This window comes from Hippocampus zosterae, unplaced genomic scaffold (genome assembly GCF_025434085.1).
Source record: "Hippocampus zosterae strain Florida unplaced genomic scaffold, ASM2543408v3 HiC_scaffold_388, whole genome shotgun sequence".
Taxonomy (NCBI): domain Eukaryota; kingdom Metazoa; phylum Chordata; class Actinopteri; order Syngnathiformes; family Syngnathidae; genus Hippocampus; species Hippocampus zosterae.
In genome coordinates, this window is record NW_026262923.1 from 1 (window position 1) to 25,076 (window position 25,076).

The window sequence follows — 25,076 nt, forward strand, 5'->3', positions numbered from 1 at the left end:
AGGGTGATGAGCAGACAGTGCAGACTCGGAACCCATTGCTCTGCGCCAGACTCAGCGCGTTTGACGGGCAAGAGCTCACGCAAGTCTGGCTGTTCAGCGAAAACTGGGTGTTGCAGCGACTGCAGACTGAGCTCGAGGCGCAGATCAGGCAGGGGTATGGGCAAGGCTCGCAAAGGTTGCTGTTGCCGAAGAATCCCTCAGGGCAGCTGGACACGCAGGTGCTGGACAGGGCATTCAGGAAGAGTGACCCAGAGCAGGACAGGCAGTTAGTTTGGGAGGAGCAGGTCTGGCAAGGCGCCACACAATTAGCGCAGGTGGAAGTCGCCTGGGCAGGGTACTTCCCCTCCCCACAGATCGAGGTACAGCGGTTGTTGTCCAGGAAGCCAGTGAGGCAGGACAGACAGTGGGTGCTGTCCAGACAGGTTTGGGCAGGGCGATTGGCAGATGATGCAAGACGAAGAGTCTGCGTACTTTGAGTTAGCAGGCGCGAGGGCCACGCACTCGGCCGCAGAGACGCAGTTACCGCCCCCGATGTTCAGCAGGAAGCCGGTCCCGCAGCCGGTGCAGACAGTGGCCTGCGTGCAGGTCTGGCAATTGGCCAGTGGACATGCCTGACACTGCCCTTGATTAATGTTCGGGTACTGCCACTGGGGCAGCTGGTCACACACAGGCCGGCCTCATTCCTGTAGAACGCGAGGCTGCACTTGGTGCAGGCGGGGGTCGCGGTGCAGGCGGCCTGCCCAGTGCACTCCAGGCAGCCCGTCAGCACACTCGAGCAGAGGCTGCAGGTCATGTCTTCACCGGCCGGACAGTTCATGAACACATTGGTGGCGAAGTTGCAATTCGCGATGCAGTTTCCTTGATAGCTGAAGAAGCCGGACAGGCAGGTGAGACAGGCGGTGCTAGAACAGGTTCTGCAATTGCTGAACTGCGAGCTACACTCTTTGCAGGAGTTCGTCACCAGGTCCCCGAATTGGGTTTCCGGACAGGTAGCCACGCATCTACTGGTGCCATCAAAGAAGAGTTAGGAGCAGGAAAGGCAGTCGACGGCCGATGAGCAGGTTAAGCAGGGGGTCGAGCACTTCTGGCAGGTCCTGGTCTGGGTGTTGGGGAACTCCTGGGTCTGGCAAGACGTCGCGCAGGTCCTGGTCTGTCCTACGAAAAATAAAGGCTGCTGACTGTCGTTCTGAAGCACACAGCTGAGGCAGGCTGTCTGAGTGAGACATGCCTGGCAGGGCGCGATACAGCGGGTGCAGGTAGCCACCCCCGACACATCCATTGAAAAGAATTCGTTGGGGCAGGAGTTGACACAGGAGAACAGAGAGGTCGCATCGTAGAGCTGGATTGTAGCCTCGCAGGCTGGCACACACTGGAATTGGAAGTACCGCAGTGGTGGCCTGCAGATGTAGCAGTACTGCGAATTCGCACATACCAGGCACTCGGCCGCGCACCGCGAGTACTGGATCAATAGCTCCGTGAGGCGGCCTCCGCTCACTTCGATGCTCAGCTGCCGCTCGTTTAGGCTGGTGGTGGCGATTGTCTGATAGGAGGCGCAGGCTGAAGAGGAGAAGGTATTGCTGACCACTCGTGGGACGGTGGTGTTGTCTCGGATGGTCACGGTGTACGAAAAGGCTGAGCTGGCGCCGACGACCCGCATTTGGAAGCGCAGACGGAAGTACCCAGGAAGGACCACCCGCAACACGGCCTGGCTCTAGAAGGCGGGGATGCCATAGCAGCTCGCAACAGTGGAGGAAGTCAGCCCCAGGACAGAAGGTGGGGTGAGGGCGTTAATGTAGGTTTGGTACTCGCCCTGGTAAAAAGACTTAGGCTGGCAGGCGAAGATGTTGGTGCTGCCTTGGTTGGCGTTGGACAGCACTTGGTCGGTATTGATCGGACACTGGTTGATGCAGTCGAACGGATTTGTCGAAGTAGCCCCGTTGCCGCAGAGGATGCTCGCTCCGGTCACGCAGGTCCCGCCGTTCAGGAAGTTTGTTCCGGTACAGACTTGGTTGTCGCGGACGCAGTCGGTTCCGGACACGACGTACCCGAACTAGCAGTCCCTGCAGACGTCACAGACCACACAACCCCCACAATGTTGTAAGAAAGACAGGAGGTACAGCCAGGTTCGAATTCGAGCAGAGGGGCCAGACAGTAAATCACCCCGTTACTGACTGAGATCAAGTTGAACCGCGGTGGGCAGGAAATGCACTGCAATGAAGACACGCAGGTCGCACAGTTCTTTGATTCCTCGCATGCCTGGCAGGTGAAGCTTTCTGAATAGAAACCGGGCTTGCAGGCTGAAATTGTGGTCAGGAACAGCTTTCGAGTTGGCCGGGCAGGCTGCGCATATGCCTTCGTTCAGGAAGAACCCTGAGAAGCAATCCATGCAGTTCGACGCCGTGCAGGCGGAGCAATAGGTAGGGCAGGCCTGACAGGTTGAGGCCATGTAGTAGCCGGGCCTACAAAGTGAGCAGGAGGCGGTGCTGGTGCAGGTGTGGCAGTAGAGGGGACACAGCCCGCAGCTGGAGCTAACGAAGGCAGGAAAGGAGCAGACTGACTGCCCCTGGCCACAAGCAAGAAGAACAAGTCCGAGCATGATTATATCAAACCAGGCAGTTATGGACCAGGAACTCAAGAAGCTGCGAAAGTGCCTCAACAAGCTGGCCGCTTTCTTTGAGGATCTGCCCCAGCCCCTCCTCCTCGCCCTCGAGAGCCTTGACAAGCTCACCCTCCTGGCCAAGTAGCCCAAGCAGGAACTCCGCTGCGATCCTCCTAAGCAACCTGCCTTTCTCACCCACCGCACTGAAGACGAAGACCTCGGCGATCTTGTCGAGCGCTATCAAAACAGCATCGACACTCTTAAGCAGCAGGGTTCCGCCATCGCAGAGCTGGTGCAGCGAGAGCGGCGGCGGCGATGGACCAGCAGAGAGTCACAACAGCCGCAGACCACAGACCGGAGGCCGCCGCAGGTGAACAAGCTGCGGCTGAACGGGGGCGAAGAGAGGGAGCTGCGGAAGAGTTCGTCACGGAAGGAACTGAAACATCTGGACAAAGAGATCCTCAAGATAGCGGAGCGGATCGTCTATCGGGAGTGAGGTGATTGTTTGTTATTGATGAACGAAGAACGCAGGCCTCTGTCCGTCGACCGCGGGCGGGTTGTGCGCCGTTTCCGGCAGGAGAAGGTCCTCACCGCAGACGATATCTCCGACCAGTCAATCCACTCCGACTGCGCTGAGTGCCGCTAGGAGGCCCGGAAGAAGCTGGTGTCGAGCGAGCTAGAACAACTCAGGGCACAGAATTCAGCACTGAAGCTGCAGCTGGACCAGCTGACTCAGATCGTGCAGCAAAACAGGGTCACCGAACACTCTCGTCCGGAGCCCGTCCAGCACTCCTTCCCCCTTGAGCCCGTGGTGTACCGGCCGGTCTATGCCGAGTCAGATCAACGCCGCTTCGTCAAACAACCTTACATGGACTACAGGACAGAATGGCCAGCGAGGAACCGACCCCAGTATGCTCGCTTAATGATCGCTGCTACCCTGATTATGGGAAAAATAGTACCTCTTTTCACTACACGCAGCGGACGTTCTAGCAGCGGGAGCCCAGACCAGCGCATCACGCAGAAGAGCCGATCTCCAGCTACCTGACGTCCTACACGAAGGGACTGGGCCGGAACCCTACCTACCAGATCGAGGCGCGTTATTTGAAGCCGGGGCAGAAACCGTCCTATCAAAAGCCGCACAGCCGCTTACCAAGCCGCTGGTGATGGGCTCTGATAATCTTAATAAAATGGAATTAAAGGAACTGCTACGCCCGGCCCATTTCCCATCTCAGGGACGTTACGGCCCTTGCTACCCGCCTCGAGCGACCCTCTCGCCCCGCTCCTGGCTACGAGGAGTGCTGCCGCCTTGAGGATCAAGTCGGCCGGCTTATAAACGAGGGGTTGGCACTCGACCAGTAGATCACGGACCTTGAGCAAGAAAATAACCGGCTGCGGCAAGCAGCTGGGCTGAGAAGACATCCCTAAGGAAAGGTAGGGGTCTTCCACCGGAGTCAGAATTATGGCCAGTGGAATTGCACGTAACGCCTTTTGTGATTAATTTTGATCAATCACTGCTTGAATGAAATCCTCACGAAAACCTCGGGAATCGGGTCCGCCTCGGTGGGCTAGCGGCTGCCCAGTTCCAACGTGCTTTTTGATATTCCGATAGGCTGGGCGTAGACATGCCGGTGCAGCAGGTCCTAAACCGCCTCTAAAATTTCCTGCCGGCAATTTATGGTGTAAAACTCCCGCCGTTCTTCAGCAGGGCTTCTATTCGTTGAGTCCCCTCCTTCGATGCCCTGGCCCACTCATCAACGGCTTTCTCTGTCTGCGCCAAGGCTGCGAGGCTGTGGTCCTGCTCAGCCAGGACATGCTCCTGGAGGGCGCGGGCGTGCTGGTCGACGAGGCCTTTGAGGCGGGCGGCGAAGGCCTCCAGCTTAGCAAGCTGGGTGGCATAGAACTCCTTCAGAAACTCTTTTTCCCTGGCGAGGCCTGCCGTCCATTCTCTGGCCTTGCTCCTGCTCATTTGAATTTCAATCACTCAGCCCGGCCACCAGACACTCCCGTATACCCTCGAGCAGCCGCCCCTCCTGCTCGCCCCTCACCAGGAACAGCCCGGCCTCGTTGGCGATCCGCAGCTGATGCTCCAACAGGAAGAGTCGGGTCGGTGACCTGAGCAACTATAACATCAGCTGTAGCATAATCCCTCGAAGCGGTCTTCTTGGTAGAGCAACAGAGCGTCCAGAGGAACTGTCAGCGGGTTGATTGGGTAAATGCTGTAGAGCGCAGTCAGCACGAAAAATGCCCTCGTCCACGTGCCCCTCCAGCTCAGCCCGTCCGTGGCAGGCCTGTAGCACTCTTGCGGCGAAGGCGGCCAGGCCAGCGCACTCCTGAGGGTCTGGGTAGAGTGGTCGAGCTGCAGTGTGGGCTGGCGGAGGAGGTTGGTCAGTAGCCAGAGGACAGCATCTGCCAGGTTACTCGAAATGGGATTCGAGACTAAGGCGCGCAACTGACTGAAGATGCCCCGGACGATGAAATGCTTGCGGATGAGATCGTCGGGTCCAGTTCGGGCCCGTTGCCGCACAGGTTGGAGACCACCCAGATCGCCAGCAGAGTGACCTCACTGGAATGGTCCCTGATTTCCGCCAGCAGGAAGTCGTAGATGTTCAGCGAACTGGCCAGTTCAAGGGAGAACAGGTCGGAGTAGGTCAGTGAGACCAGACACTCAAGCACCAGCAGCCCAACCTGCGGCGTGCAGGTCTCGCAGCGGGCCAGCTCCAGCAGCACGCAGGGCAGGTGCTGCTAAAAGCACTCGGGCAGGCAGCTTGCCAGCATCCCCTTGAGCTGTGTCAGTCCTTGCTCGACAAGAGAAGACTGCTACTTGAGCAGGCCGAAAAGCATCATTTCCTTGACCTCGAGCAGGGTCGGCTCGCGGGCCCGGCCCAAGACGCTCTGCACCTGCTGTCGGCGGGCGGCTGAGACCAGCAGGTTGCGCTTGCTAATCAGGGACTGCTGCATAATTCAAATTGCATGGAGCTGCTCGATTTCCTGGTGGAGATCGGGCTGACCGACGAGCGGAACCGGACGGATTAGGCGCAGGCCATCGCGGCAGTGCGTCAGCTGCATGACTCCTCAGTGCGCCTCAACGAGGCGCACGCTCGCCTGAGCACCGAGAATATCCGACTCAAGAACGAACTACGATAGCTCAGAGAGAAGCAGCAGGGCGGTACTAACACGGACTGTCCTTTTTTCTGCCCAGCGAGTTCAAGGAGTTGTGGGAGCAGTTCCTTAAGGAAAATCTGAATTCCACCTTCTGTGAGCACTTCGAGCAGCCAGGCCAGGCGGTCGCCTAGGTCAGGTAATTCTGCACAAGCTTGCTTGATTCAGCGCGCTAATACGTTGACGGACTGGTGGTCTAGCAGCTCCGAGTGCTTGGGCTTAAGGCCTCCCTGCGCGAAGAACTGTTCAAGAGCGAGCTGGTCCTGCTGCGCAGTAACTGGCGAGAGCTGGGCTGGCCGCAGCCTGGGGTCAAGGTGCCAGGGGCCGAGGACTGCGAAGTCTAGCTTTCCAGACAAGAGATGCACAAAATCGTGGCCTACATGCTGCTTCAGGAAGAAAGGCTGGCCTTTTCATGCGGCAGTGTCGAGCCCTTCAACAAGAAGGAGCACATCTGCGTGTAGGGCTTTGCGAAGGACGGCGAGGAGGTGTTGGTGCTACTCGGCCTGGAGAGGGCAGGCAGGCCCTTCTTCAAGAAAGGGGTGATGGCTTTGCCCAAAAAGACTCCTGACTCTGGGACCGGGACCAGTCAAAATCTCCCTCTACAGGAGATACAACAGCTCGCAGCACCTTCCGAGACTGTCGACGATGAGCCAACGAAATCCAGCTTGGTCTGGACCAAATCCGATACCGTTCGGGGCCGGCAGCCAGGGATCAGTAAAGCAAGCAGGACGAGAACCGGGCCCCCAGCAGGGACTCCTGCTAGCGGTCCTCGAAGCGGTACCACGACCGGGTGATAAGCCTGAAGGAAAAGATCCAGAGCGAGATCCGGAGCAGGGTGCCCCTCGGCACGCTGAAGGAGGAGATCCTGCGAGAGCTGATGCTCAAGAACAGCAACTACATCGAGCCCAGCAGCATCAGCAAGCAGGACAGCCGCAAGAAGGCCAGCGGCCGGGCTGGTTCCGGGACGAGAGCAGGCCCCTCAGGGTCGGCTGCCGGCCTTTCCGCGCCACTGCCCACCCCAACTGAAGTAGCCAGTCATCCACAGCACTTCTTCTTCTCCTCCTCCTGTCCATCCTCCAGCCGGATTAACTGCGATTAGGAGGCGCCCTGCTGCGCGAGAGTGTCCAGAATACTCTGCGACAGCTCTTTAAGCCCCTCGTCCTTCAGCGCCGACGTCTCGAAGTAGCTGTGCTTTTTGAATAGTGCCCAGGCCATGGCTTCGGGCTTGCTGACTGCCCGGTTCTAGAGATCAGCCTTGTTGCCTACCACGAAGATCTTGCCCTCCTGTCCCACCGTCGCATCGATTTCAGCTAGCCACTCCCCCAGGGCGTCAAAGGAGGTCCGCTCGCTGAGGTCGAACACCAGGAGGATAATGTCGGCCTGGCGGAAGTGTCTGGTGAAGGTGTTACGCGCGTGTGATCGCCCTGTACTTCTCCGAGCCCGCAGTGTCCCAAAACTTAACCTTAAGCACCCGGTCCTTGTAGACAGCGGAGTGCTAGATCATGTCAACCCCGATCGTCGGGGAGTGGAATTCCTGAGGCACTCGCGACTTAGTCAGCCTGCAGAGGAGGTTGGTCTTGCCCACCCCCGCGTTGCCAGCCGCCACCACTTTGAATCTGTTTTCCTCCATAATTCAATCATAGCCTCCGCCTCGAGGATATCTTGCTCGCGTTCTGGGCTTTCTTGTACTTCACCCAGTTCCGAACCTGGTCCACCCTTGGCACTTCCCACAAATTGCTCTCCGAAGTCCCCTGCGATGCATCTTAGTTCATGCTCCAGCTCCTCCAGCAGTCCCTGCTCGCTGCGGTCGCATTTTGCTGGAAAGACAGTCTCCAGGGCTTGTCTGCGCCTGCGACTGGGCTGATTCTTGCCAGTCCGCCAGGAATCCTCCCGAGGACGGCCTCTATAGAACAACTGCGGGCAGTCAAGAACCAGATGCCCGAAGCCCCCGCAGCTGTAGCAGTACAGCCCCACGGCCTACAGCGAACTGTCCATCTCTTCGATCAGCTCGAGGAGGATTTCCCTTGAGTGCGAGTGCCGGGGCATTGTCAGGAGGGCCTACCGCCCAAGTTAGTAGACTACCGTGTCAGTGGCTGCCCTGGCGGAGAGCAGCCGCTGCCTGCCGGTGAAGAACTCGAACTGTCCGAAAAGATCACCGCGGGTTAGGTTGGCGAGCACCAGTCTGCGGACGGGCAGCTGGACGAACAGGTCGACCCTTCCGCGCTGCACGAAGTAAACTGAGCGGGTGGAGTCGAGGGAGTTGCGAGCCTTGAAGATGAGCTATTCGGCGAGGTAGCGCCTTTCACGCATGAAGAGACTGAGCTCCTCGATATCGGCGGGGTCGAAGCGGGAGAGGCAGGGCAGCAGGGCGGAGCAGAGGGGCTGATAGGCGTGGTTGAGCATGCGGATACGCAGGCCCACCTCGAGCATATCGATGAGCTCCTTCTACTTGTCCTGGTCTCGGGCCTTCTCCTCACGCCAGAGTTCCTCCAAGTAGGCGCGGATGGCCTGCAGCACGGGCGACCGGGGGGGAGTGCTGCGCGAGCAGCGCAGAGGCCGCCCTGACGCGCGCACTGAGTGCGGAGGTACGCTAATACACTTCGTAGAGGATACTGAAGATGCCCTCGAAGATGTAGGCGAGGATCAGCACGTAGGGGATCATGGTGACTGTCACGAAGAGGGTTTCGAGAGGGTTGAGGGGCGTGATGTTGCCGTAGGCGATGGTGGTGAGCATGTAGTTCGAGTAGTAGAGGGTGAACACGTACTGCACGCGGAAAGACTCGAAGTACAGCCGGGGTAGGCACTGTTGCCCAGCAGCCAGCTGGACTCGTAAACCGGTGCCGGACGATGTAGTGCGCCAGAGCGAAGAACAGCAGGCCCATGTAGTGGCTCCAGATGAGCTCGATCAGCACGAGCCGGCACAAGTTGTAGAACACCCGCAGGGTCAGTCTCATCTGCACTGCCCGGAACAGGTTCTCGTCGATCTCATACACGTTCCAGAACTTGACCAGCAGCAGTAGCTTCAGCAGGTTCAGCTCGTAGACCTTGGTCGCCCAGGGTATGATGATCGCTAGTATGCAGGCTAGGTCCACCCATAGTCCTGCCTTCATGTATCCTGCCACGATCTTCCGCCGGCTTCGCTCTAAGTAGCCGCCTCGAAGGTAAGCGCGGTTAAAGCGTAGCAACCAGGTCCGTCAGCCAAAACCCAAGCGCCACTCCCAAGACCGCCTGGTAACCCGCACTGCTCAGCTCGACTGACCACGCGTCCGGCCCAAACACGATCACCATCGAAGCTTCTGCCTGCAGCAGCAGTGTGCATACCAGCACCGCCATATCCCAGCACAGAACCCACCCGCTCTGCGGTGGATCATTGGAAACCCTTCGATCGCGCGCTCTACCCGGCGAGACAACTGCCCGCGCTTGGCCTCCTGCTCGGGCACCATCTCCGCGCGGTCGTTGAGCACGGAGGGCGAGTAGGCGCGAAAGGTCTGCTGCTCAGGAAGCGGCTGGTACATTAGATTAAGGTCAGGTGCAGTCACCCACCTCGCGCATCTCGGCGAGCAGGGCCTCGAACTGTCGCAGCACCTCATTCGCGCCGTTCAGTTGCGCCTCTTGTGCCCGCAGCCCTTCCAACTGCTCGGCGTGTCGAGCCTGAGTGCGTCCTCCTCCTGGTGTAGATGGTCGATCTGCCGCTCTCGCGCCTCGATACCTTACTTGCACCGTGCCATCTCCGCATGCAGATACTCTGACTTCTCCAACTCCGCGGCCAGCTCGTCCTTCATCGCCTGGGCGGTCTGCTGCTCCCGCTCGCAGAACAGGTGCACCGCCTCGATGCTTTCCTCGATGCCAGCCACCTCAGTATCGACTTCCTGCAGAGCGACCGTCATCCGCCGGCAGTCCTCTTTCTTGGCCTGGATCTCGGCCATCAACTAGTCGCTGTCCTTCTTGGCCTGGGCGAGGGTCAGCGCAAGCTTCTTGCTGCTGGCCTCGGAGTTGCGGCCGCTTTCTTTGGATCTGCTGCATGGTCGACACGCATTCTTCGCGCAGTCGGTCCATCCCGACCAGCTGCTCCTCCAGTCGCTACCTCTACTCTTTCAGTCGCCGGATGTTGGCCGCCAGGCGTTGGTTCTCCTCTTCCTGTGCACGATGTTGGCCGCCAGACGCTCCTGCCGGTCGACCACCTCAGCGAGGGCCGCTTCCCCCTCCTCGACGACGGCGGCCAACTTCGCATTCTAACGGCCAGCCTCCTCGATCTCAGCGCAGAGGCGCTCAGTGCCTTCCTGCAGATGAGCCAGTTCATCTCTCCCCCCCCGCAGGAGGCTGATCTGCAGGTGCTCGTCCCGACTGGAAATGTCTTGTTCGGCCTCCTCTTTCTTACGCAGGAGGAATTCGTACTTGGCCTCTAGCTCTGCCACGTTGTCGTTGAGGGCGTGGAGGTCGCCCTCCAGCTTGCGCAGCTGGTAGAGTTCCTTGCGCATTTCGTGGAGGGCTCCGCTCCTGTCGAAACTTAGATGCATGATATTCGTTACCGGCCCGGGCCAGAAATAAAATGAGGCGACGCAGATCAGCAAGGCTTACCTGGACGCCATGAAGTCCCTCCAGGACAGCCTCCGCACTCTTAAGCAGGAGCACTCCGTCCTCCAGAAGGACTATGAGACCCTCTCTGCTGAAAAGGTGGAGCTCGTCTCTGACAAGGTCTGGCTCACCGAGCAGCTCAACTCCGCTCGCTCTGCGGCACACTGGGGTACCGAGAGCTTTGAGCAGCTACAGCACTCGCCGGGCAACAGTCAGCTTGTCCGCCGTATCCAGGAGCTCGAGACCGAGCTCAGCGGCTTCAAGGCGGGCGCGTCTGCCTTGTGCATTGAAAAGCAAGATGACCGCAGCATGACCACCAAGATGGCCGAGAGTTCCAAGGTACCCAACTTTGGCCGCAGCCGGGCTAGCCAGGTTTCCAGATCTCGCAGGTCAAGCCCTCAGAGCCCAAGGACAGCAGGGTTATAAACCTGCCCGACTCCTTCATCTACGAGGAGTCCAGGTCCATCTCCCAGAAGCAGGGCGAACTGCCCCAGACCCCGAAGCAGACCCTAACCTCCCAAAGCTTCGGCAAGGAGCAGGTTTAGATGCCAGCCCAAGAGGTGCTCTTCGTCGAGGAAGAGGTAAAAGACCAGCCTAAGCAAAACGCTGACTCCCGGCGCACTGCGTCCATGATTTCGCACGGAGCCGCGATCAGTCGCAGATCGTCCCACAAAGAGTCGCAGGTTGCCCAGAAGGAGATGACGCAGTCCATCAAGGAAGAACATGAGCAGCCATAGGACATCGAGGAATCTTTGAGGACTGCTATGGGCAGGTCAAACACCTTATCGAGTTTCAGAAGGTCAGCATACCAGCCGCACTGCTACTCTCGGTTTTCGACAATCCGGTCGTCCTCCCGGAGCCCGGCCAAATAGCTGTCTGCGAATCAGTCAAGAAAGCTGTCGAAGTCAATCCGGCACTCCTCCAAGCATTTCTCGCGGGCCTCTGGAAGATAGTCGTCTAAGTAAATATCTGAAAGCCGTGTTCCGGTGAGGCAACAGTCAAGGTAATCTTCACGTAGTCCTGCGAGATGGGCGGGATATCGGTACGGGTCGATGGGACACCCATCTAGATCGCCTCTTCACGAACCCACAAGGCAGGCCTCTCGTCACTCCGAAATCAAAATCCACCAGACAATGCAGCTGCCTTCCAGCCCCAACCCCGAGCGAGACACTCGCTCTATGCATGAAACAGACATGCAGAGCAGGATCGAGACTTTGGAAAGGACCATTTCTCGGTTGGAGATGGCCAACCGATAACTGTACGATCGCATCAAAGACCACCCTCATCGCTCGATGATGGGGCCATGCTCGAGACAACCTGGCAGGCCCTTCCACCAAAGCATGGTGCTGGGTTCGCTGGGGGCACGGCACCCCAGACGGGGCCCGCGGATGAGCCGATTCCAGAAGAAGGTAGTGGTGCAGCGGCTTATCCACTAGTTATGAGCATCGATCGCATCCTTGCAATGAAAATAACTATAAACCGCTAGAGGCTCTTTGAAAAGAAGGCCTTTGTCTCTCTCGAGAAGGGGAGGACCCCGCTTCTGCAGGCCTATCGCAGGCGCAGCATCGAGCACGCTAACCTACGCAGTCACTCGCTAAGCAACGACCCGCAGCCTAGGCAGCAGAGCATCGTGTCTATCTACCGTAGGGGTAGCAGGGGGCGCCGGGTCAGGACGATCGACGATGAGCCCAGCAGCGGCTCCAAAATTCTGAGGCCTAGTAAAAGCCCTTTAAAGACAGCTGCCAAAAAAAGCAGTCCACAAAAGATCAGCTTTGAGATCGAGATCGGAAAGAGCCTGTCAGCGACCAGCAACTACTGCGACGTCAGATCGGCACCCTCTTACACCCCGGCCCCACCAAAATCAATCTGGACAAGATCCGCCTTCCGCTAAAGCCACAAGAAGTGCTGACTTACTTCGAGCAGTGTCTGACCACCTACTAGAAAAAATAGATCTTCCAGTATAAGCAGGTGTTCTACTTCGGCCACAAGAACACGGAGAAGGTCGAGCGATTTCCAGAGGGCCGGAATTCTTCCATGATGTGGACCAGCATCTGATCGTGGGAGTGGGTGACCATCTGGCCTACCGCTACGAGATCCTGTAGATCCTGGGCAAGGGCGCTTTCGGGAAGGTGGTCAGAGCCTTTGATCACAAGACGAAGGAGGTCATGGCGGTCAAGATAATCGTCAACAAGAAGAAGATGCTGCAGCAGGGGCTGGTCGAGGTCAAGATCCTCAAGGAAATCAGGGCTAAGGACAAGCTGTCCAACGGCAACATGCTGGCCTTCATCGACTCTGCCGTGTTCAGGCAACATATGCTGATCGCCACTGAGATGCTACACTGCACGCTTTACGAGTTCCTGGAGAAGCGGAGGTTTGTGGGGGTGAGTGTCGATCTCATCCGGAAGGTGAGCATCCAACTGTTCCAGGCACTGTTCTTCCTCAGGGCCAACCGGATCGCGCACTGCGACATCAAGCCGAGAACATTATGTTCAAGGCCTGTGACAAGTCCGGCCTCAAGCTGATCGACTTCGGGTCGGGTTGTTACTCGCATGCGAAGGTCTACACCTACGTGCAGAGCAGGTTCTACAGGGCTCCGGAGGTCATCCTGGGCTATGACTATGGGTGCGAGATCGATGTGTGGAGTGCGGGCTGCGTGCTGGCGGAGCTGGCGATCGGCCTGCCCCTGTTTCCCGCGGAGTCGGAGCGGAACAGGTGGGTTTGCATGTCCAGGCGATCGGTCCTCCTCCGCTTGACTTCTTAGAAGCCTGTTCGAGATCCAAACTCTACTTTTAAGAGGATTCCAATGCCTTGTTGAACAAAAGCGAGGCTGGCCCGTCTCTCGAAGAGGCCTGGGCACCACAGACCCTGATTTCTTGGACTTCATCAGGCGCTGCTTCGAGTGGCACCCCAGCAAGCGCCTGACCCCTGAGCAGGCCCTCCTCCACAACTTCATCATAAACGGGCTGCCGAGCAGCGTGCGTGCCGAGCACATCCGAGAGATGCGGGGCCAGAACCCATACGGCCTGGGGTAGGGCAACCCGTACTCCCCGTGATTGTAATTTCTATTGAGATCGATGTCAGAAGTGGAGGATACTCTGGCCCGGCTGAAGGACATCCCCGAGGTCAAAAACTTTTTTATCGTGAACTACCAGGGCAACATCGTCCGCATCAAGCATGACAAGCCCAAGAAGGAAGCCGCCGACATTGGCAACGCCCTCACCATCCTCACCAAGAAGGCGAAATCCTTCGTCCGGGACCTGGAGCCCACCAACGACCTGACCTTCATGCGGATCGGCACCAAGACGTTCTAAATCATGATCGCCCCCGACCGTGAGTTCATCCTGGTGGTGATCCAGTCCCTGATCCGCTAATCCGAGTACGACAAGGATTGAATGACCTGACCAACATATCAAGATCATCACTCGGCGGCATGGGCTGCAGGATTAAATTTATTTGTGACTTTATCCATGATCAGGAATTTGTTGAGGCCTGCTCTCAGGCCTTTCTGTCAGTATAAGACTCCTAGTGCTGAAACCATCGCTAAGATCCTGGCTGAAGACGATGGCAGGCCAAGTTCTTGGACTTCTTAGGAATGAGGTTGATTTGCTGCGGAAAGACGAGGAGTAGTTCTAGAAGTATAAGGAAAAAATTGGCCGCCTTGAAACTCGAGCAGAAATCCGAGAACGAACAGAAACAGGCCGTCTTGTAACAAAATCTGAAAACCCAGCTCGAGGAAAAGGAACTAGTGAAGGCTCGGATGGAGAAGGAGGTCGAAAATGCAAAGCAGTACGGGATCACCAAATTCGCAAAGGAAGTGATCGATGTCGCAGACAACCTGCGGTGGTGGTGGGCAGCTTAAAAGAGCATAAGAAGGAAGGCGAGCCCTATGTCAGCGTCATCTCGATCTAGAAGGAGATGTTCGAGGCCCTGGCGAAATTCCACATCCTGCCGATAGCCTCGGACGGCAAGCCATTCGACCCGAACTTCCATGAGGCCATTTCGGAGCTACCCAGCCCGACCAAAGAGCAGGAGGGGCTGGTCCTGGCCACCACCCAGAACGGCTACACCATCCGGGAGCGGGTCCTGCGAAGTGCCAAGGTGTGCACCTACCGCAAGGAATGAATTGGTATGCATTGAAATTCACTTTTTGGCCTTCTTCTTTTTCTTGCCGACCTTGGCGAACGGATTTGCTAGCAGGTTCTTGACGGGCAGGCCTAGCTCATCGACGCTTTTCTCGCAGTCATCAGGAACGACAAGTCCTTGCGAGATTGCCTGCTGACCCACCCACCGTACCTTGGCCATCCTGTCCTTCAGCTCCTGCACGCTCTACAGCGAGACCTACCTGCGTCATCCCTCGTGCGATTCAATATTTCTGACAAATCTTTCGGCCTGTTATAAGACGTCTTGATCCTGCCGCGGTGGTAGGCCGACATGCTGGTAAAGTTCTGACGGTCCTCGTCTTCCTCATCTTTGATGCCAACCAGGCACCATATTTTTTTCTGATGGCGGCGAGGTGGTTGACCCGTTCGTACTGCTCGGCTGGGTTGTTGTCAAGGACTGAGAGGACCAGCTTTCCTTTGAAGGGCTTAGTGTGATCTTCGTCTGGTAAGCTTTCCTGTCGGAGGTGTTGGTAGCCATTGCCAACGGACTTTGATTCGCTCTTCCTAGAGGTTTCGGATTGCAGGCGGGCTCGTTCGATCGACCAGGACTGCAGTTTCCGGGAGTCCTCCCTTTCAGTCTTGATCCTTTCGATCGCCCTCGTCCGGGCATCTTTGTTCCTCTTCAGACCGGCCGCATACCCCCTCCCTCCCACACTATAGTCCCCATCGTAGGTTCGGAGGTAAGGCTTTATTGTCGGGTCCAGTCGGGACTTTATCTCGGGCTCTTACACGACCACGATCTATTACTATTCGTTGAGCTAGCCGGCAAAAGTAATATCCTGGTCCATGGTTGGCTCCGTGTTTGCTTGGGAAAGGGGCTCTGGCTTGTCGTAGACTGCTCTAAGCCTTTTCGATTTTGGCTTGGGGGTTTGAGACCGGCAGTAGCTTTTTGCCCAGATCGTAAATTCTCCTTTTGTAGAAGAGTATGCGGTCCATGGGAGTGAAGGTGCCTTCATGGGCAGTTCTCCTTTTCTCGATGTACAGCTTCATCTCCTCGCTGATCTTCTCACTAGGCAGTCCTTTCCCAGCTTGGCCAGCCACAGCCTCTTGCCTGCCCTCCTCCACCTCCACCTCAGGCTCCGGCTCAGTGCCATGCCTGTCAGAAATGCTCCTCATCCGGCTCATCTGCTTGTGTCTCAAGGCGAGCATCCTGGAGTAATACTTATCTTCTTTGCTGCCGGTGTGGTGCACGAACCAGGCGTGGACCTTGGCCAGATGGGCAGGGTCGACCGGCTGGGCCATGATGATAACTGTCAGCATTCGGAACAGCGACAGGTAGACGCCCTTGTGCTGCCGGTCCGATGGCAGCATTTCACCGCTGGCCACTCTCTTGTTGAACCTCTCGAGATGGAGCATCAACTCCTGGTAGTGCGGGTTGCCCTTAAGAGCAGGGCATTTCAGCCCATGGAGGATGATCTCATGGGGCTCGAAGGCGCGGTCAGTCCACTCGCAGATCCGACCGACCTCAGCCAGGGCCTGGTCAGTGGTCTGAGCACGGGCGAGGGCCGAGACAGCCTGCTCAGCCTCGATGTTATTCATTTGGTGATAATGAACTGTCCATGCTTATTAAAAAAGTGTTTGAGGTAGGGCCTGGCCTCCCCGTTCGCCCGGGTCAGGCAGTCCTCCCGCAGCAGCTCGAACTGCTCGCTGCTGATCTTGAGGGACTTGTGGATATCCTTTATTTCGTCCGTGCTGTACAGCTCGTTTTGGCTGGCCAGCAGACCCAGCGTGAAGCTCGAGCATCGCATTTTGTAGTCCGTGCAGGATTAAAATGCCTCGATCATCTCCTCCTCCAGGTCGGTCAGGCTTCCGGGCCGTTAGAGGGCCATAACCCTCCGCATCATGCGGATGTCGTACAGCAGGTCTGTAGTGACCCACCCCGGCAGCTAGCGCTTCCGGGTGACAGTGACAATCCCCGACAGCAGTTCCTTTATGAACTCTAATGGGACCTGCCCTGCCAGGAACGACAGCAGTTCGTGATGAGAAAAGGCGTACTGCTCCTTATCGAACAGGTGGAAGACGATCAGCTTCATGGCCTTTTTGAAAGGCTTGCGGTGCTGGCAGAGGGGTGTCAGCTGGTTGATCAGTTACTCGACCAGGCTGCCCCGCACAGCCTGCTCCTTCAGGTAGTCGCACAGGAACACCCCATCAATAAAGCATGACTTGACGAACCGCAGATTCTCGACCGCCTGCATGACGATGAAGAAGTCGGCCTTGGTTTAGTAGCAGATGTTGAGCAGTTCCTTCTTAAGTCTGAGGAAAAAGCAAGGCGGGTATGGCACGTGCTTCAGGAGCTACTGCCGGAGGCGTTCCAGGCCAGAGCACTCGAACAGGAACTGCAGCAGCAGCGGGTACAACTCCGGGAAGGGGGCGGCGACGGCCTGCTCGAGTTTCCTGCCGAAGTCGGGGAGGGAACAAACCGAAAACATCTCGTTACGGGTGGCGATGAATAGCCTGTACTTCTCGATGAGCTTGCACCCCTCGTACATGGTCCAGCTGGGGATGATCTGGGTCTGCCACTCGTTGATAAGCTTAAAGAGGATGATCTTGAAGCGAGAGTAGTCCTGCACCCGGATGCCGCAGGAAGCGTGTTTGTCGCGGATGTGGGTGCCCTGGAAGACCAGCTTGTTGCAGAACAGCACTGCGATGTACTCCGATTGCTTGGCGATGTAGCTGCCCCGGTCTTTTATTAGTTTGAAGTAACGTGAAAGATACCGATCTTCGAGGCATTTTCGATGAAGGGCGGAACTTATTTCCTAGAAGAAACTAGCCGCCCGCCCGCTTTCCTGCATCGGGCGCGGGAGCAGGGGCTATTTCTGGCTGCATTTCTGCCGCAGGTCGGTTAGGCCCATCGAAGGCTACCATATCACAACCTTGAAACCACGCTCCATTTTTTCCAGGGTTTCACTCTTCTTCTTCTTCTTCTTAAGCAACTAGAACATCGATTATTAATTAATTATTAATTGGTTGATTGATCGATGGTTATTTAATTAATTAATTAATTCCTCCTTAGTATTTCATGTTCGATAATACAGGTATTGCCAATATGCCATCATGATTGACGAAAATCGAAAGGATGAGGGATAAACTAAACTTCAGCCAAAGGATGATCACTAGGACTGGCAGAAAACATGACTGTTATGTGTCGAGGTCTGCTCGATTTTTAGAAGGAGTTAAAGGAATTCCCCTTCAATACCTGACTGGGGAAAGGCGAGAAAGTTAATTTTCAAGCTCAAGTTACTGACGCAAAAAACTTCCATTACAATCACTATACTGAAGCCTTTTAATTATAATATAATTTTGAGGGAAAATAATTTTAAGTTGCGACGGAAAATTATTAAATTTTATTCATCCAGCGGGTTGGCTTTGGCCTGGCTGGGGTGGCTGGGGAGGAGGCTGCTCTTGGCCCTCCTGGCCTGGCTGAGGAGGAGGTTGCTCTTGGCCCTCCTGGCCCGGCTGAGGAGGAGGCTGCTCTTGGCCCTCCTGGGCTGGCTGAGGAGGAGGCTGCTCTTGGCCCTCCTGGCCCGGCTGAGGAGGAGGCTGCTCTTGGCCCTCCTGGCCTGGCTGAGGAGGAGGCTGCTCTTGGCCCTCCTGGCCTGGCTGAGGAGGAGACTGTTCCTGGACTGGCTGTATGTCATAAACCTTGAGCAAGTCAGCAAAGACACTCCCATGGAGTCCGACTTACATAGACTACCAATGTGCTTAAAGCGCCGGCATTTTTACTTCATTAAACTTAGCATTCTCCACTTTAAATAGATCAAAACTATCCCTCAGCAGATGGTATCCTAGCCTGTACTCACCGTTAAGTATCAATTGTTTCCCTTCTACTTGCATTTCCAGGATGTGACGGCATTGCTCCCTCTGCTCAGTAAAATCTTATATAAGACTTTCGATTAGCCTTTACCTTACGAGGTTTAAGCTTGCGACGATATTGTCGATCTCAATGTTCACCTTTTTTATGTAATCCTGTGCTAGTTGATTTCCTGCGAGCACCTAGATTATGCATTAGGGAAGAAGGTCCAGCACAAACAGATCGGTTGTGCAGGACACACTATTGTAGCAGTAATTGCAGATAAAACTCTAGTCTTCCAAGAAATACAATGATCTTCTGTTGCACTTGCATAGGGGCGTCTCCGCATACTTGAACTTGGGGTATAGCTACCCATGCTTCGCCACCAATCCTTAAAAATATTACATTGATTGGGTTCTTTGAATTCGCGTATAAAAGAATTCAGAGAGCGGGATTGTTGATAATGAGAAAAAAGAAATAATACGTGGAGAAGAAGTACACTTCACGGTAACAGGATGGCGGGCTGGATGGCTCGTCTGACTGCTGGAAAGGAAAGGGCCACAGAGCCCATCGAAGGGATGACCGGGATTATGACCGTGATTACGACCGTGACATCTACTAAGACCGTCCCTCGCAAAAATACAAGGAATACCACAAGGGCAAGGACCGATACGACCGGTAAAGATCCGACTACCAGGAAGACATCAAGAGAAGGCCGAAATTCAACAAAAGAACGAATTACTTAGAAAAGGAGGAAGGACAGGACTAGAAGGCTTTAAAGTACCACGAAAAAGATGAGAAGACTGACATCGAGGAAGAGAGATAGTACAGGAAGCGTGCGAAAAGGAGGGACAACTATTACCAGCATCCTGACCAAAGGCACCAGCCTGTTAGCAAAACCCGAGAGGAAATGAAGCGAATCAGAGCCAAGAACGAAAAGGGGTTCGAGGTTTTCGAAGAGTCATTGTCGACCATTGTTGCAGTGCCGATCGAGTCCAGGAATCTGAAGGAGTGGCTGATGGACGGTTTCAGAAAGGGACACATCGAGTGTCCGATCTGCTTCGACGCGATCAAAAGCAGATCCAAAATCTGGTCCTGCGAACAGTGCTTCCAGCCGTTCCACCTGGCCTGCCTGAACAAGTGGGTGCGAACAGGGCCCTCCAAGAAGATCGAGTTCAAGTGCCCGAAGTGCATCAAGGAGTACAAGCTGCAGACCTTTCCTGCGTATTATTGCTTTTGCGGGAGGGTGAGGGATCCTTAGTACGGCCATTTCGACAGCATCCCGCATTCTTGTGGATAGCCTTGCATGAAAAGCAGAGGGGAGAAGTGTGTCCACCCCTGTCCTGAGATATGCCATCCCGGCCTTTGCGAACCCTGCAACAACCCTGACGTGGAGGTCTCTTGCTTCTGCGGGCTGGACCGAAGACAGATGCTGTGCAGCGAGGCCCAGACAAATTACTCATGCGGAAAGTATGCTAGAAAAAACTGAAATGCGGGGAGCACCGTTGCTAGCAACCTTGCCATGATGGGGAATGCCCCCCTTGCCAAGTCATTAATGAACTCCTTTGCTTCTGTGGAAAAAACGTCATTCCTCGGAAATGCGGTGATGGCCAGGTTTCATGCCAAAAGAGGTGCGCTAAGGCCTATGACTGTGGGCACCACCAGTGCGAAAGAATCTGTCATGAGGGATAATGCGGCCCCTGTCCGAGACAGCCCTCGAGAGTGACGACCTGCCCTTGCGGCCGATACTTGCTGGACGTCCTGATCGATTAACCCCGCAAGACATGCAGCGACGACATTCCGACCTGCGAAATGCCTTGCAAAAAGAAACTGATTTGCGGGCATTTTTGCAAAATCAATTGTCACATTGGGGAGTGCCCGCCTTGCCAGGAGATGGTCAACCAGATATGCAGGTGCGGGGTTTCGAACCGGAAGGTGGAGTGCTGTGTTGCTCAGCAAGAGGGCTTTTTCATCTGCGATATCCCTTGCAAATCCAAGAAAAATTGCAAGAGACACTTCTGCCATGAAAATTGCTGTACCGGCTTTGACCACAAGTGCGACAAAATATGCAAAAAGACGTTGCCCTGCAAAAAGCATCAATGCGAATTACCTTGCCACGCCAACCCTTGCGGAGCCTGTCCCAATATCGGCATCCACCCGCTGCACTGCTTCTGCGGCAAGACTTTCAAAAGGCCTCCTATCCAATGCGGGACCTAGCCAGAGCTATGCAACCAACCCTGTTAAAAATTAATGCAATGTGGCCACCACTGCATTAAGACCTGCCACCCAGGCGCCTGCGAATGCGGGCAGCCAGCGGACGTGCGATGCGAATGTGGAAAAGAAACGATAAGGACGACATGTGGGAAATCGGCTCTCTGTTTCAACTTTTGCACTGAGAGTCTGCCGTGTGGGCATACTTGTGGCCGACAGTGTCATGCCCCTGGCTCGTGTCCTAAGCAGTGTATCAAGAAATGCAAGAAGAAGAAACCTGGCTGCGAGCACCTGTGCTCGAAGGACTGTCACTATGGGACCGACTGCCCCCAGCCCTGCCAAGAATTAGTCTAGTCAGTATGCCCATGCGGCAACCTGCGAGCCACCCTAAAATGCGGGGACTCCAAGCCCCTCGAGTGCAACCCCGGCTGCTAGAACCAAAAAAGGTTCAAATTCCTATACCAAACAAAATAAATATACTATCCGAACGGTCTGATCAAATTCGCAAAGGCCAGCGAGACCTACCTGGCCAAACTCGAGAAGGAGTTGCACGGGTTCATCAGGTCCGGCGACAGGACTATGAACGGGGTGTTCAAAGGCGAGAATAGATGGAACCTGACCATCCTTTTTTCGAGGCATTATTTTCTAAAGGTGAATTCTTTGGCTGGGGTCAAGAACGGCTATGTGCTGGAGATCACCCCGCAGACCATGATCCCCAGCCCGACGCTGCTTTAGTACTCTCGGGGGAAGGACCCCGACCAGCAGTGGTTGAACGAGCCACCTCATCCTTTCACCGCCACTCTCAAGCTACCGAGGGCCAGCCCGGCCGAATGCGACAACCTGCTCAAACCCTTCGGCCAGGAGTTCTACCTCGAGAGCAGCAAGGGCGTATGCCACGCCCATTTCTGGAGCCACCATCAGGCCCTCTAGGCCAAAAAGACCATCCAGCACTCCACGCCAGTCACGGTCATGCTGGAGTCTTCGCTGGCAGCGAAGATGTTGGCGTCTGAGATTGAGGCGATGAAGGAGAAGGCGGAGGACGGGGAGCCTCAGATCGTCTTCGGCATGCAGAAGGTGGAGGGCCTGTGTGATGAATTCTGTGCGGAGGCGGAAAAGGATCGGATACCAGATCCACACTTTGAAGCCCCTCCACTACCCAAACTCTCCGCCTAACGGACACACCGACCCCCACAACCTGCGCTCCCCCAACACCCTCAAAAAAGCCCATGAACACCTACTCGACCTCCTAGACCGACCCTTCCTCCAATCCTAAAAAGAGACCGGACTGCCTCTGGCCTTCAGCTTCGCTATTTCTAGGTGGCAGGTGATCATCCATGAGCTGAGCCTGCAGAAAAGCTTGGATCATGAAGTGAGCGAGGCGTTGGTGATTGTGTGCCTGATTGCGAGGAATTGTGGGGTGGAGGCGCCTTTGGAGGAGGCGGTTGGGGTGGCTCGGATTGGGCGAGGAAGAGTAGGGAGAAGGCTAGAAGGGCTTTGAAGATCAGAGCGGCTGTGGATGTGGGGCAGACTCTCGATCTGCTCCAGGATGTCAACATCACCCTCTGCGGGCTGTAGTCCCAGGTTGAGTCGATCGCCCTGGCGCTAAACCTGCCCTCCAAATAACCAGAGCGTCCAGAAATAGAGGAGGAGCTTACCTACCACGCCATCCTGCAGGCCTGCCATCTGCTCCAAACCGGTAACTACAAGCAGTTTTATCAAAACCTCGAAATTTCTGATTTCTTTAGGAGCAACATCCTGGCGCTGCTTATGGCTCGCATTCCTGAGGAGAAGCGGCAGTTCGTTTATCATGCACGGACTGAGGAGGGATTTTACTGCTTTTTGGAAGGCAAGCGGAGCGTCAAGTATGTGATGGAAGAGCTAGAGACCGAAAAGTATGTGAGGCCCGAGGTGGTGCCCTGGTGGTACTTCGCGACAAGCGCGTTCCTACCGGAGTCCTCGAGATACCGGTTCATGGGCAAGCTGCTGAAGGGGCTGCGGCAGGGCTGATCCGAGATTAGACGTTGCATAATTAAGAATGATTCCGAAAGTGCAGGGCTACGCGGCGTTTCAGCCCTACCGGGAGGTGGCCTACCCGACGCTCAAGGTGGGGCTTAAGGACGACCTTCACAAGGACGTGTGGGGCAATAAGGCCCGGCCCCAGGATCATATCAGTCCCAGCAGCAACTTCAACCAGACCCAGACCATCTACCGCAAGGATTACCTCGAAAGTACCAAGGTCCAGGACTACGAGGCCAATGTCCGCACCAAGCCTGAGCTGTCCAAGCCGTGCGGCCACAAGCCTGCACTCAGCTCGGACCTGGGTTGCGGGGATTCCGAGGACCAATACGTAACGGCCCTTGAGTGTCAGCATTACCGGCAAGGCAGGAGGGAAAAGCTGGAGCCTGAGGAGATGCTCAAGACAGGAACTGAGCACTGGCAGTCTAACCACAAGGTCGACTATCAGCCGATTGCGAAAGCCGCTTCGGCGGTGGTCAGGGGGCTGGGGGTGGACGGGAAAGATGGAAGTGGGCAGGGGGCCGGCTTGGAAGGACAGGGCTCCGGCAAGGATGGTATGGGCAAGGACGGCAAGGGCAAAGACGCTAAGGATGGCAAGACAGGAACAGAAGAAGACCCCGACCTGCGATGGATGCGGCGACAGACCTCTCTCGTGACGAGGACAGGCTACACCGAGTACAAATTCTCGTACGGGATGAAAATCGGACACAAACCGAACCCAGACATCCTCAACGCCCAGAGCCACCGCCAGCCCCGGATCAAAAACGATCTCAAATTCGGGACCACGCAGCTGACCGACCACATTCCCGGTTACCAAGGGTTCCTGCCGGCTGCGCAGACCGTAGGCAGGGCCTTCGAACAGGGCAAGGGCGAGCACACGCGCACCACGTTCATCAAGAACAACCTGTACGAGAACTACCACGTGTTCGTGCCGGGCTACACCGGCCACAAGCCCAAGTCCGTGGTGAACGTGCCGGGGGCACTCCGCGAGAAATGCTTCGGGCATGACATGACATGATATTATGGACCCAGGGTTCAGGGATGGCTTGCTTGAGGCCTACTTGTTGGGACTGGTCGTGTTGGAGGCCACTGGCTGGCTGCAGGACTGTAGGGCTGGGTGGGTCAGGTGGGAGGTTGTTGACAGGCTGGCTGTGGTGGGGACTGCTGTCAAGCTGCGCAAGAGTGGGGAGTGCTTCGAAGTGACTGTTCGGGCCCGGACCGGCCAGCATGTCAGACTAGTCATCGACACCCGCGAGTTCCTGCCAGGCTTCATCGTCCCCTTCAACACCCTCATGAAGCAGCCCACCCCCGCGATCTTCCTCAACCTGCAGCCAGTCCTCTACCAGGACGAGCTCAGGCTGGCCTTCCGGCCACAGGAGACCCTCATCCTCGGGCTGTCGGACGAGGTGATCAGGACAGTGCTCAAGCCGGTCGAGGAGATGTTCCGGCAGGGGTCAGTGCTGGAGCTTTAGTATGCGGGGGTGTTGCTTGGCAGTGCCAAGAGGGCGGCTGCTGAGGGGGTGATCAGCAGTGAGCTGAGGGCCATGGCGGGGGGCGATGCGGGTCGGGCTGGTCGGGATACCCGAGCAGGGCGGGCGACTGACCCTGGTACCCTTTTCAAGCAAGTCCACAGAGTTCTATGGTAGCGGGGTGGACAAGGTGCAGATCGTCTACCGAAGAGGCAGCGAGGCCAAACCCGAAGACATAATCTCAAGCAAGAGCCAGGCCCTCGTCTTCCTGCCAAACTGCTCCGTCATTCTTGACGAGCACCTCTAGCTTCGGTTCGAGGCCTTCGAGAGCTACAGGATCAAGCCGTTCTACCAGTCGGGCCATTTCTCTATCAGCCCCGAACTGGCCCTGCCTATGCAGTTGGCCAGTCTGTCGAGGTCAGCCCGATGTTTGAAGGTCACCAAGCTGCACGTGAAGATGATGCTCGTGGAGAGGCGATGCAAAGGCTGTAGGGCGGTCATGGTAGGCCATACGTGCGCGGACGGGTGCGAGGTGGGCGGAAAGCTGTCAATCTTCGCCAGTCTGCTCTGCCAATGCGGGGATGACCCACTCGAGGTGGTGCTGAAAGGGCAGGCTGCCCTGGACTGGTTCAAAGAGCAACTGGACGAGTTCGAAGCCGTCCTCATCCAAGATTGCATAGACTTCGGGCCTTTGAAGCTGTACCGCCAGAAAAAGGAGTTTGTCATGCAGGCCCATGGCAAGAACCTGCCCCCCAGCGAGCCCAGGGCTGAGCTCTGCAGGCAGCTTGTGCACTGCCTGCAGAGCAGATTCGTCCTGGGCAGATTTTTTTGCGATTTGGTCATGGAGCGGTGGATGCTCGGCTACGAGGAGAGGCACGAGCTGGCCAACACGATCGAGACTGACAGCGAATACCTGAGCAGGCGGGTGGTCAACCCCAACGGCATCATCCTCAACCGCAGAGAGGCACAGCCAGTCCACATGTACTGCCTGCGGGTGCTGCAGGTGCTGGAGGAGCGGGCGGACAGCCCCGCCAGCCAGCTGTACCTGGCTGCTCTGCAGGCAGGGCTACAGACGAAGACATGAGCATAGGGATGGA

The 25,076-nt window shown here is 56.3% G+C and overlaps 2 protein-coding genes across 2 annotated transcripts; both read left to right on the forward strand.

The window, feature by feature from the left end:
• Positions 1-10,345: 10,345 nt before the first annotated feature.
• On the forward strand, positions 10,346-13,365 carry LOC127595076 (dual specificity tyrosine-phosphorylation-regulated kinase 4-like). The gene is given in 6 exon segments (XM_052056777.1): positions 10,346-10,672; positions 10,723-10,872; positions 11,859-12,155; positions 12,382-12,808; positions 12,811-13,045; positions 13,179-13,365. Coding segments are annotated over 6 exon segments (1,623 nt in total).
• A 42-nt stretch (positions 13,366-13,407) lies between these two features.
• Positions 13,408-14,455, forward strand: LOC127595077 (dynein light chain roadblock-type 2-like). Its single transcript, XM_052056778.1, is given in 2 exon segments — positions 13,408-13,680; positions 14,243-14,455. Coding segments are annotated over 2 exon segments (486 nt in total).
• Positions 14,456-25,076: the final 10,621 nt, after the last annotated feature.